The 14013-nt window shown below is 40.7% G+C and overlaps 1 protein-coding gene across 4 annotated transcripts in view; it reads right to left on the bottom strand.

Moving 5' to 3' along the window:
- Positions 1–14: 14 nt before the first annotated feature.
- LOC143348725 (protein Skeletor, isoforms B/C) overlaps positions 15–14013 on the bottom strand; it is a 52919-nt gene continuing 38920 nt past the window's right edge. For 3 of the 4 annotated variants that reach the window (XM_076779311.1, XM_076779310.1, XM_076779312.1), the window contains exons 5-12: positions 11233–11471; positions 10970–11150; positions 10820–10840; positions 10311–10683; positions 9930–10250; positions 9734–9857; positions 9351–9645; positions 15–9064 (exon numbers count right to left, since the gene is read on the bottom strand). In XM_076779311.1, the coding sequence (XP_076635426.1) occupies positions 8945–9064; positions 9351–9645; positions 9734–9857; positions 9930–10250; positions 10311–10683; positions 10820–10840; positions 10970–11150; positions 11233–11471 (1674 nt within the window). In that variant the 3' untranslated portion in view covers positions 15–8944. The remainder of the gene's footprint in view (positions 9065–9350; positions 9646–9733; positions 9858–9929; positions 10251–10310; positions 10684–10819; positions 10841–10969; positions 11151–11232; positions 11472–14013) is intronic. The other variant, XM_076779314.1, reaches the window with a different exon arrangement.

The raw sequence follows: 14013 nt of genomic DNA, 5'->3' as shown, positions 1-14013 counted from the left end.
TTCATAATCATAATATATTATATACCTCATGATTACTTAGACGCTCCTTTTTACCCAATCGTTAATAAATGTAGCGCTGTCAAAGCTATAGATTTAACGCTCGAGGCGTTGCGGAGAGAACTCAGGGAACAACGAATGAGTATAATATCCTGAGATATTTCCATTGGAGAATAATAATTCATTGTGGTGACTCCACGACTTCTAGAGCAACCACTTCTAATCTCGTATCGTACATCGTTAGTATTTTTCGGGTGTGAATCCTGCATACGGTGGATAAAGTACAGTAATTTCAGCTTTAAAGCGACAATTTTTCAAACGGAATCATGCCTTTGGATGTTTTAGGCAAAAACGATTCTCGTTGGTCTTACAATTAGTTCGAAATAAAAGTTATGTCGCTTTTAAGCAGGAATTATTGTACACGCAAACTCTAAATTTTTAATTTTCTCTTTCAGTTTAAAAATCGAAAGGAAACACGGATAAACGAAGAACGAAGGTGTTCGTAATACGTGGCGTAAATTGGAGTTTTCTAAGCATGTCTTAGGCATGGGTGATATCGGGGCCCTCACCTTAAGTCCGTCGTTTTCAAAGTGTCCTACACTCAGCAGTCATACACAATCACACATACATACATATGTTAAAGTGTGGGACCCTAGAAAATGAGGGCCTCTGTATGAATACGAGACTTTGTTCAAATAATCACACAGTAGGGTCGAAGAAAGAAAATCACGTCCCTGTTTATTATAAATTTGCTCGAAGAAGAAGGGAATTAGGGTTGCAGTGGCGTGGATAGCCAAATAATACGGCAGAGATAACTTCGATGCGAGGTTTTCCAACTCGATTCTTTCTTCGATCCGACTATAGAAACGAAAAACAATCGGTAAACTTCTATTTGCATTAATGCTCGAAGCTAAACGGGATGTTTGCAACGTAAATATTTTCTGCGACAATTTTTTAGTTAAAATTATGCGTTGGGAGGGCCTTGCCTTTGTCAATGCTGCCCCCTGCTTCTAAGTACCTATTTTTCTCGAGGGATAATGATGCTTGTTGCTGGTGAGAGCAGTCTTTTTTATATTTTTTCTCATTAATGTTATTATATTTCGTACTGTGACTTCGACGCAATGTTGGACGATTCGATTACATTTTCCACGATTATTTTCACTGTAATTAAATTGTAATTAACCGATAATTATAGTGTAACTGCAATGCATAAATGTGATAAATGTAATCGGATTAAATTTTGTCCAACATTGATTCGTTTAATGTTTGGAACATGCGCGAGCGTTCCTTTCTGTGCGGTTTTATGCGTGTACAGGGTGTTCGGCCACCCCTGAAAAAATTTTAATGGGAGATTCTAGAGGCCAAAATAAGACGAAAATCAAGGATACTAATTTGTCGATGGAGGTTTCGTTAAAAAGTTATTATCGTTTAAAGTTCTGATCGTGCTGAATTTTTTTCTAGTAAGTGGGTAGGATTTCGGGGGTAGGTCTATTCACCAAAAATTATTGTAATTGACTCCTGCAACCAAAAATAATTTTTTTACAACGATTTGAAAAATTTTTTTTTCGTCGAAAAAATCAGGCACCTACCCACTGTCGATTTTTCTTCAAAATTTGTTTTTCATTTTTAATAATTTTGTTTGACGCGCTACGGAAATTATGTCTAATACTTTTTTGTAGGTACCCATGAGCTCTACTTCAGAAAAAAGTTTCGTTGAAATATATTCACAATTGTAGGAGTTATGACTGAAGATTGGATTATTATTATAGGGTTTTTTTTATTTTAGGGGGTCAAGGAACAAATTTTCGAATATTTTTGCGATTTGTACAGATTCTCCATCAAAATACGCGTAGTTTGCTTTTTTAAACATCGAAATCCTTCAATCCGTTCAGGAGTTATGACGTTTTAAAGATTCGCATGAAATTTCAGGGAAACATATCAATGGTATAGTCAGACATTATATTTTCGGTAAGGAATTTTTTTCTCGAAACTGAGTAGGATTTCGGGGGTATGTCTGTTGACCAAAAATGCTTATAATTGCCCCCTGTAACTAAATACAATTTTTTTAGTATGATTTGAAATTTTTTAATTTCGTCTAAAAATTTCTGTACCTACTCGAATTTTTTTCTCGAAAGTGGGTAGGATTTCAGGGGTATGTCTATTCACCAAAAATGCTTGTAATTGACCCCTGTAACTAAATATAATTTTTTTAGTATGATTTGAAATTTTTTAATTTCGTCTAAAAATTTCTGTACCTACTCGAATTTTTTTCTCGAAAGTGGGTAGGATTTCGGGGGTATGTCTATTCACCAAAAATGCTTGTAATTGACCCCTGTAACTAAATATAATTTTTTTAGTATGATTTGAAATTTTTTAATTTCGTCTAAAAATTTCTGTACCTACTCGAATTTTTTTCTCGAAAGTGGGTAGGATTTCGGGGGTATGTCTATTCACCAAAAATGCTTGTAATTGACCCCTGTAACTAAATATAATTTTTTTAGTATGATTTGAAATTTTTTAATTTCGTCTAAAAATTTCTGTACCTACTCGAATTTTTTTCTCGAAACTGAGTAGGATTTCGGGGGTATATCTGTTGACCAAAAATACTTATAATGGACCCCTGTAACTAAATACAATTTTTTTAGTATGATTTGAAATTGTTTAATAATTTTTAATGAAGCCTCAGTCAGGAAATTGATATTCTTGATTTTCGTCTTATTTTGGCCTCTAGGATCTTCCATTAAAATTTTTTCCCAGGGGTGGTCGAGCACCCTATATATCCATTTTTCCTTCTTTGTTTTCGAAAGACGTATTAACGCTACAAGTAAACTCGCTTATCCTTTACGTACCGAACTGTGCATATAGACTATATCAAGGAAACTAACACTCCACGAAATTGTTTCCGTATCGTTGATAAAAGAAAATAAACGACCGAATTTAGCTTCGATTCGTTCGTATGGTCAATTTTCACCCGACCACTGAATATGTGTATTCACGAACGAATAAAAAATCTAGAATATATATTACGAAATAATTGACTAAAAATATATCATCTCTCTATGTTCGTTCGAACTAGTTACGCGTCTTTTACTTAAATTTGAATTTTAAGGACGTTCAAGCATCTAAAATCATCGACTGAATTCGTGAAATAATATCTTGAATAGTCCGACTGCTACCGAAAATTTTTTTAATATACATGTTTAATCGCTAGTTTGACGTGATAATTATGTTTCGCAGATCCTTCGACTTATTTTATAAAACTATAACGCGGCTGTGGAATCAACACTCGAGCCTCGGATATTAAAATTTAATTGAACGAAACTGTAACATCGTGTGAAATTAATTCCGTAGCAGCGTAACTAGGGAACCAAAGATACGATTTTGCTCAGCGGTGTCTTTGGAAAAGTGTGCTCTGACAACAAGATGCGATATTCTAATTCAAGTGAAATATGTTTCACTGACCATTGGTGATCGGTACGGTGTGTATTTTACGATCGAAAGGAAGATCGTTGTTTTTAAAAGTAACGAAAAAGCGGAATGGAAAGGACGACACGTGCAACATCATACACGTACACGACTCGAAACGCGCTATGCTGCACCGACATCGTAATTCAAACTCGTATACATCTTTGTATGCAGTTAGCAAGCTTACGATTCTGTCTAGCGATTTGCATTCGCATTCGCGATGATAGATCTCAGACGCGCGCGATATTTCCGAAACCGTTCGCGAATGATCGAACATTTTGGAAATTACATTCGCGCGTGTCTTGCTCGAAGCAGGAAACTCGAGAATCTCGACGATCGAATCGACTTTACAGTAACACGAGTACACGATTAATAGAGTTACTTTGCTCGTTAACCTAGTCTAACACGTAAACGTTGAAAAAAACGGTTGACAATTGTTATCATTCTCGATAATGCTACATTTTATATATGTATTTTTATTTTTTTATTTTTTACTTTTTTTTTAATACTCTAGACCTTGATAAATTCACCGAAACTCACCTCTCCTCATATTTATTTTCGCTTTTCCGTTCGACACGTTCTTCGATGGTGCTTGATAAATTTTACTTATTTCACCTTCTTTCTTTTTATTCATTGTTAGATCATTAACTAAGATATTCTCTACGGGACGTTCTAATAGCTAATGAATGCGAGTCTTATCTACGGTAACTCTGGAAATTTCATGAACCTCTCACTTCCGACCCTTCGCACTCGCGTCTGACCATTATGGCGCTATTCTACTGCCCTTGATTTCAAACAAAGTAAGAAGATCCATCACCCATCGAACACAGTACAATTTAGCCCAGCTTAGCTATTCCACAATTACAAAAGTCAGTGAAAATCAAAAGATAGGGAAGTTATACACTATAAGTTATTTTAACGTTATCCACTCCACTCGTTAAAAAATATTGGGCCAAGCTGGATGTTAGTTTTCCGTATGAATAAACAGAGTTCTAATCTACGGTTCCTCGAGAAGTAATTATTTAAGTTTCATGACACTCGTCCAACGATATTCTTTAAAAATATATCTTTAAAATGTTCAAATGTAACTCAGGACGGTCTAACGAATTCTTGTCATATCCTTCCTTCTATACATTCTTGATACAGCTATCGGTTAATTGTTCTTATTAGATTGAGAATGGGGGAAGATCGGGGTTCCAAGAGTGCAAAGAGCCGAAATACCGACGCAGTTTCCTACCACTTTTCTCGCTTTTCCGTGTTCTTCAAGTGTGAAAATATATTCTACCACGAGGACAAGATTCAGAAAGATATATCCAGCTTAAAAGTCTTCGAGAATCTCTACGGTATCGTTGAAACGAGAAGACCTTCGTCGTTACATGCATATTGACAATGTTATTAACACCCACTCGATTAATCGACGCACCCTTAATACTCGCTATCTCGAACGTAGCTCTTTCTCACTTATTCTTAGTCGATCGTAACAGACGTCGTATCTTTTTCGTTAAACGTTCTTTCTTTCGTTTCTCGACTCGAACTTTCGGGGCTAATCAGAGGTACAGACACTCGACTCCGTGAGAATTCGCTGTTCACCTTAAACTGTGATATCGATCGAGAACGCTTGGTTCAAATCTTACATTAGGGATATGTTCGATAGAGATATGTGAGCAGGTATCGAGAAAAGAAATCAAGTGCGAGCTAACGTGTCTGAGCCTTTTCGCGATCTGCATTGTCACGATTGACTCTGTTCAAGGCCAAATTTTACCAGCGTTCATTTCTAATTGTTTTCCAACGTCTCGAACGCTATCAACCGAGACAATGCAGGCGCCAAGTGCGAGGAAAGGACTTCTTACAAGATATTTAGATAGCTGGACCGAATTGAGCGCTAACGAGATATAAATACAATATCCTCTTTCTTTCTTCGCCTGAATTTCTTGACATCTAAATCGACAGAAGAAAAAGTTACACGAGTAAAACGCTATTTGGACCTTAACTACGACACGAGACACAAATTGTAAAACATCATTACCGTCTAAGGGTATCGCTAACGAGTCGAATGTCGACGATCGTTCACGGTGGTCGTTCGGCGATACAATTATTCCCGTATTCGTCTTTTCTAAAATTACATGTCGATACAGCGAAAAGAAAGAGTTTCTTTTTTCCCATAGCGTGTACAGTATGTATTTGCTCCTTAATGGCTAACAACTCGAGGGACAATAGCAGGGCTGCTCCACGATTATTCGAACGTCTAATTTATATCACTTAACACCCTAGAATGTAAACGTGAGTAAACGAGAAGAGGAACAAGAAAAGAATTTCACGATCGCTACCAACGATGTCCGTCTTGTTCTGTACACTTGTTACTAATTAGTACCTTAACGTCGACGAACTTATTGCGGTATCGTACGCCACGATCTTTGTACACTTACACCTCGAATAATTGATACCTCCGTATTAAGATTACACTCCGTTATATTGGCTACGGCATCGTGTCTAACAACAGGACCGATCATCGATATTTGTACTTGAAGAAATCGAGTACAGTCATCGTCCAGAATTATTTTTTTCTCTCTCGAAAACGAGCACGACGACCTATGTTTCTAACGACGGTATCGCGTTCCCCTGATTTTTTCCTACAGGATAGCGTGTCGAATTTTTGCCCTACGACGATTTTAGCCGCCGGAGCGATCGTTCGGAGTCGCGCGGACTTAGAAACTTTCGCGCGTCGACCGTCGGACCGATCGCTCTTAGCCGTCTTTATCAGATTCTTTTGCTTCCTGTCGTATAATCTGGACACGATTTACGAATATTTTGACGGACATGGTTGTCAGACGAGACACAGCCGCCGATCGCCAGACACTGAGCAACTTTGTTCGAAAGAGCACTTGCATTCGCTACCTCGTCGTTTGGATACGTTTCTCTGGCCCAAGAAAAAATATAGAGTTCTTTCTTATTGTGCGATATAGACTTAATATTATCACCATATTATTGTCCGAATAACATCGACGGTGACAGGCGATCGACTCCCGCGATAGAGGAACAGGACAGCAAGACGATCCTCTTTAAACGTTTCGTCGCGTCTGAAATCGCGTTCTGCGAAAATCTCATCGGAGCAGCCCTTTGAAAATCCGATCCGGCAGGTCGGGTGCTTTTTCTTATTATTGTCGTTCACAGAAGTAGGAGTTTCATCGGCTTACGTGCTAGACTCAGCCTCGCTCTCTCGAAGGATTCGCTTAGAAAAACCAAAGGACGATAAAACGATAGGGAACGGGACAGAAGGACGGGCGGAAGCGGATACGAACGAAAGGTAAGAACGATGCATACACGAATCGCGGACACAGAAAATATCTCTGCATTGATCCCGCGGTGAATCGCCGTAGCGTGTATTGTCGGAGAACTTTTACCAAACCGTCCTCGTTATTGTCGCTTAATTAACTTACAATTGTAGTTAGCACGTATGTCCTACTTAACACTGGTTTTTTTTTGATGCTTCTCGCGTAAGAGCTAAAACAGCCGTGTCCAATGTATTCGTCGCTCTAGATTTATACGATTGTATCTTTTAGAGGAATCGACCCTGAAACGAAACGATAAAAGAAGAACAATGGAATAAATTGACGTTACGTTTTTATCTAATTTATCACTGTTACGTGGACATTGTATGAGAGGTAATTGCGAGCGGTGAATAGTATTTGGACACCGCTGAGGGCTAAATGACATAAATTTTTGAAATTCTCCTTTGTATAGAGGGTGTTCGGCCACCCCTGGGAAAAATTTTAATGGGAGATTCTAGAGGCCAAAATAAGACGAAAATCAAGAATATCAATCTTATTTTGGCCTCAATAATCTCCCATTAAAATTTTTCCCAGGGGTGGCAGAACACTCTGTATATGTACACGTGCCTCATGTTATGCATGTGTATTTAATATGTGTATATATGCGTGGTATGTATATATATATATATAATTATATGTATGTAATGTATATGTTAGGTATATATGCATACGTAGTTAAATACAGACTGGTCTTCGTGCGATAAGCAATTGGAATTGCAAAGAATTTTCGCTGCTGGCAATTTTGAGGACACCCCGTTACTTAGAATCTGGACACACGAAAGCTTCGAAATCGATCTTAAGAGAGAGAGAGAGAGAGAGAGAGAGAGACAGAGATTTTTGATAGTGGATCCCCACTGCTCTAGAACGATTACACGATTCATTGGTTGTACGTTTTTTTCATTTCTTGTTTTTAATTTTCTAACGAACGTATCGCCTTTTTTTTCATTTTTTTTTTCTCCAAGATACCACGTTCGGATCTCTCCATATTTTTAAATATTGCAGGTTAATTTTTTTTCGTCATTTTCGTATCATCTATTTAATTAGATTATTAAAGCGATTCTCGTAAATTCAGATTCGACGATCTAGATTTACGACTAAAGCGATACGGGATCCCGATAAGTAACTGATTCTCTCGACGCGCAAGAGACCAGTTCCTAAGTACTATAGGGGTATCTCCAGTCCGAGTGGTTCCTAATTCGTGATAATTAAGGAAGTTCATTATCTGTACCCAAGGCACATTTTATACTTTCATTCCGTTTTAGGAAGGTCCACTCTATAGTATGTACATATTATAGCATTGTTACACGTATAGGGGGATAGTTTGTAACTCGTATCACCCTTAATTATTAATGTCCGACATTACCTTGTACATAATTCTCGTTTCTTCGTCAACGATTCTTTCGTCGTTCGCTATTCTACGTATTATTGTCAAGTCGACAGCATTTATAAATGTATATCCTTACGTGCTACTCGATTTTAAAGTTACGTTATATTCAACTATAGCTTTGTGCAAAATTTACATTGTACATATCGTACCACCGATGCTCCTCCCGATTTTCATTTTATTTGTCGCGCATCAATGTACTTGGATTTTGCATTATACGATTTTACGCATCGTCGACGCCATGAACATCATTCGTTTCACATTATTGTCAGAATTTCCGCGTTCAGCCCGCCTTTAATTGTTTATTGTCAGAAACATCCCTTTTCTCCGTTTCTTCCTAAGTAGTTTCTTAAATTCTTAAACATTAAAAATCACTTCGAATCTCGTTTTCCTCGTGTGCCGTGTTTAATATGTGTGTATGTATGTATATAATATATATATATATATCTGTATATATGTATACACATGTATAAATATACATATACATATATCGTATAATACGAAATATTGAATCTGATAGATCTTAAAAATATTCTGCTAATCTTTTTACGTTAGATTAAACCTTACGTGCTAAGTACTTTCTTACAACCTTGTATCGTGTATCAGCCGATTTTGATAATCGATTTTTTTTTTTTTTGTTTGTATCACCATCGTTATTTAGGCGAGCTTCATCTCGTCGATCCCCCTTTTACCTTTCTTTATTGGCTTTCCCTTTTCGTGCGTCTTTGTACGTTACCCCCGCGTAGCTTGCGCAAGACGATCAAGGGATTCATCTCGAGAGCTTTAAGAGACCGACGACGAGCGTTGTGATCATTGACATGATCGGTACGGTTGTGTGCGCGCTGCTGATAACGTGTATCTTCCAGCCCATGTTATTGTGCGTGTAACACTGGGGGGAGGAAAAAAATATCAAATATTGGCTCGTATACCTTTACGTTGCTACGTTGGGTTCAAGTTATTAAAAACAAGTAAAAAAGAACGAGTAACATTTTTTCGTTCGCAAGTGGAATTCGGTAGAATTAGTCAGACGGCGCCCGACCATTTATCAGTTTCTCTACTTGCACCGTACTCTACTTGAACGAAAACATGTTATTCTTTCTGTTTTACTTATTTTCACACATAGAACCACCCTCTGCCCGGCTGTGCCACCCTTCGTGCTATAATTACAGTCATACCTGGTAGTACACCAAATCGGGGGTGTCTTCGGCCACGGTCCAGATAAGTTTGGCCGGCTCACCTTCGTCGCACTCTAATCTAAGAGTTTCGAAGAATTCTTCGAAGGTCTCCATATCTGCGCTCATATCTACCGTCTTGTGAACCCATTGGCAAGAACGGCCAGCTGCTTCCGGATAAGGATATCCGTCCGAGTTGTATTTCACTCCGGCGAACACCTTTTCTTCCATTTGCTGCTCCTCAGTCTTTTGAGAGAATCCACCCTTTGGACTGTCGGTGATATAGAACGGATGGTATCTGTTTTCGAGAAAGTCAACTGTCGTTTGACCACCAAACCGTGAATTACAATTGATTGGAATACGAGTATCGATAGCGTGGAACTTGCCTCGACGTTTCGGTGGAGTCGTTTCCGCCCTCCACTATGAACGTGTACGTCTGTCCCCTCTTGACGGTGAGTTCTGGGATCAACAAATCGTTGATGTACCACGCGATGCCCCAGGAAGGTAGACCTACGACACACGTATCGTAGAAGCATGATCACAGAGCAGAAAAGGTAATTGAGAATAATTTTTAATCGCCACCTGTGATCCTCGAGTATCCTCTGTTTCCGCCGGTGGGCCCGATCCTCGCGCTGAAGGTAGTCTCGTTGGTGATCTCTAATGGCGGCCAAGCCTTGATGTCGGGCATGTCCGGAAGATTGTAGAGCGAATTTTTACAATCGCGGACGTTCTTCGACGTAAAATCGATACGAATGTCCTCGGTGGTCTTGTCGAAGCTCTCGTGAGCGTTCGCTTCGCCTCTCGAATTCAGCCTTCCTATCGCCGCGATCACGCTGGTCTTGGAATCCGGGATCATTTTGTCTTTTACTGGCTCGTTGGTTCTCAGAGGTCTCATGTAGGTGACTGAAAACAACGAGAAATAATCTCCCGTTTCGTAGAAATCTTTAACATCGAGACGTTTACCTGTCGTCACCCCGTTTTTCCGTTCTCCGTGCACCAGGACGGCGTCGTTTTCTCCTCCGACCCTTTCGTCGGGACAGACACCCTCGTTGCCGTCGCACTGCGCGTAATTGGACATGTAGTAGTCCTCGGCGATGAATTTTCCCGTGTTGTTGTTGTACGCGATTACGACGACGTCTCCGCCGATCATCTCAGACTTTCCCTCGCTGCCGGACAAACCGAATGCGACGTACTGATCTTCCCTGATCCGTCCCGACACCTTTATCTTCACGTCCTCCCCCACCAGCTCCCATTGCACCTGCACGCGACCGTTGAGCAGCTCCTTGCAGTTGGTCAGCTCGTGCTGGAACTGCGGCGGCGTTGGCGTGCTGCTCGTCTGAAAAATATTTCGAACGCTTTCTCACACGCTGGGTCCACCCAAGTTTGTCATGAATGATCACTTTTCGACGTGTGAGAGATTGTTCGTTCGATCGAATAAGATAATTTGCGTGCGTACACTTTGCGTTACTTACAGGATCGTACCACCAAGGCGGCTATCCCCGATAAAATTACATTCGATTAATTAAATTTTGTGTATTCGTCGGACAGTAAGTTTCGTCTATACAGATGAACGCGTGAGCGATGAAAATACTGTGTATGGCAAACGATTCGTGTTCGGTTACCGTGATTTTGGTCTGACCGAGGGCAGGTGGAACTCTGAGGTCCTTCGGGATGAAAACGTGGCCGAAATTCTGCCCGTACTTGACGCACCACACCGACAGCCAATCGATGTCGTACACAGTCATGTTTCCTGGCAAAACTATCTCGATGTCCTCCCCTTGGTAGCCTCTCAACGGAGCCAAACTATGGACACGTTAAAAAAGAAAAGCGTTTATTGAACGCCAGCGATCCTCGTCGATTTTTGAAGACGGAGGCAAAAGGGTACCTTTTTCTCTCGTTGGGCACTTTGGTGCCGAATGTGTTGGGCTGCAAACCGTTCCCCACCCAGAAATAAACGTCCGGGCCACCGCCGTCGTAATGTAAATTCGGTATGTAGAAAGTTTTGCTATCTAGAATGGTGATATTCCCGCTACGAAGACCGTGGGCCAACCTCGAGAACTCTGGCAGCACTCTTGCCTTTGGTACTTTTAGATCCGGCGGAATTTTAACGTAGCTGATGGGGATCTGCGATAAATTAAGAACCAATCAACCGTGGTGATACACAGAGTGCGATTTCAAATTAAAATAACGCATCCATCGAAGGTTAAACCGTTCCACCGGGAGTGAAAGGATCGAAAACACGATTTCCAGCATTTCGAACGGAAACCGTCTCATCAACCTATCTTTCGTAGACCGCATATTTACACCCTAGCAGTCGAAAAAGTCGATCTGTCATTCCTTACCCCCTGTTGAAGTTGACGCACCGATAGGGGCTGGTTGGGGTCGTTTATATTCCAAGTTCCGTCAAACGTCTGAATAAGTGAGACGAGAAGGGTAGGGCAAAGGTGGGGAAACGCGAGAACGGGAAGGAAAATGGCGAAAATAAAAGGAAAGATCTCGACCGGGACCTCGTAAAATCCGAGAAACGGATTCAACCCTCTATACAGGGTGATCTACTCCCTTAACCCCCGGGGGAACGTTTTATGGGAGAAAATTCAACGTTCGCGACGATTTCTCAACTCATTCCGAAACCCTGGACAAATCTATTCGTTTACGATACAGTTTTATACACTTCTTCCTTCTTCCTTTTGCTCCTGAATTTCCTTTTCGTGCTTTCGACGTTGTCTTACTCCAGGTAACGTTTCCTTCGTCAAGAATATTAATTTCTCGACTGAGGTTTCGTTAAAAAGTTATTAAAAAATTTCAAATCATATTAAAAAAATTGTATTTAGTTACAGAGATCGATTACAAGCATTTTTGGTGAATAATTCTTAACGAAGCCTCCATCGACAAATTGGTATTCTTAGTTTTCGTCTTATTTTGGCCTCTAGAATCTGCCATTAAAATTTTTGCCAGTGGTGGCCGAACACCCTATATACATACATGGCGATGGTGCACCGATTAACTGGCTCTGTTGTCTCCTATTTTTCTATTGTCTTTTTTTATCGGTCCTTGAGAAAGTGTGCCAAGAGTCGAAGATTGAAAAGTCGGTGAATATCTTCGACATCTTCGATATTCCGCTCAAGGCTACTGTACACGTGCCCTGATTCAGTCGCCTTGAGATGTTCTTTGGGACCGACTTGGAGACTTTTGTCTACAAAGGAATCGATACACGCGATACCTTGAACCGACGATATGAGCTTCCATGTATCAGGGTCGCTCGATTCCTCGAATTATTTGTTTTTCGTCGTTTCGAGAACTTTCCCCTCTACAGAATCGAAAATTATTTCGAAATATTTTCCTGGCCGACATTGTTCTCGCGCATCTTACGAGTCCAAGTTTGCTTTCAACGCGGCGCATTATCTTTGAAGTAGTAATCTACGAAGACAGGTCTCCATTAATGTATTTAAACGCTTGAATGGCGGCAAATTCTGAACGCGGAAGACGCGAGCTTTAGAAATGTTTGTCAACGGGACTTCAGCCCGCGGAGGGTCGATTAATAATTTTCCACCAAGCCCGGAAGCTACCGAGTAAGAGAACTTCTTCATTAACCGAACTGGCACGTTTCAAAGGTAATAGCATGAAGACGGTCGCAGTATTGCTCTCAGAAATTAATCCTCCACCGATATTCCCTCTCCTTTCAGACGCCCGGCCGACAAATTAACGCTGACCTTTATTTTTTAACGGCGAGAAGGTAAGTTTGCTACGTTACATGCAAAGAAACGAAAAATTCGCTTACAGTACTTCCGAAAAGTGGTCGGTTTGGGCTTTCGTCGAGTTCCCCCCAGTCGATGCTAATTCCATCGTTAATAATAATCATTATTAGCAAGCCGAGCCAACGTTCTCCAGAGGGTTCGAAATTTGCACGCGCATTAATCCCATTTCGTTTAAGGGCTCGTCAATCATATCTACCCTCGGCGGCTCGTTGTGTGCACACGTTCATGGAACGCCAGAGATGCTACCAATGAACCGGGACTCGAGCTTAATGGCGTTTTGAGTGGTCGCGATATACTCAAAATTGGCCATTTAACGAGTACACTGTCTCGTTGCTCGTCGAGCGGTTCAATTTCGAGTCGAACGTTAAAACGACAGTTTAAACTGAGAAAATTTTCCAAAGAAACGGTCGTTCACCTACTCTGCATCGATCTGCACGCGCACGATAAAGACACCAGCGAGTTTATAAACCGGTATGCGGTAGTCGCGAGGGTTCCTCGTCAATTCGATACCTTTGATCTGGTCGTTATGCGTCGAGCCAAGTTTCAATGGGGGGTACAGCCCCCTAATAGACTGTTTATCTCGTAAGCCTGGATTTAGATTCAGATCGGGTTCTATTATGCGAACCGTAAGTCCGCTTACGCAACGGCGCACAAAATCTTTTCGAACGTAATGTTTTCCACGCGTCGTCTATTCGATTCCTTTGTTTATTCTCTATGCATTGAAATAATTTCTCTACGCGGGAAAAAGGAATACGATCTAAGATCAATTCTGGTGCTATTTCCCGTTATAGATTTTCAGGGGGAAAAAACGAAACGTGACTGCACCAACGTTACGTCGATCTGGATTAAGATCCACGCGGAACCCCCTTGGACGCATTTCACGGGGGTTGGGTCCCCGTGGACGGGTGCGA

Source organism: Colletes latitarsis, chromosome 12 (assembly GCF_051014445.1).
Source record: "Colletes latitarsis isolate SP2378_abdomen chromosome 12, iyColLati1, whole genome shotgun sequence".
Lineage (NCBI taxonomy): Eukaryota > Metazoa > Arthropoda > Insecta > Hymenoptera > Colletidae > Colletes > Colletes latitarsis.
The sequence above is the reverse complement of the archived record's forward strand: the minus strand, read 5'-3'. Positions and strand labels throughout refer to the sequence as shown.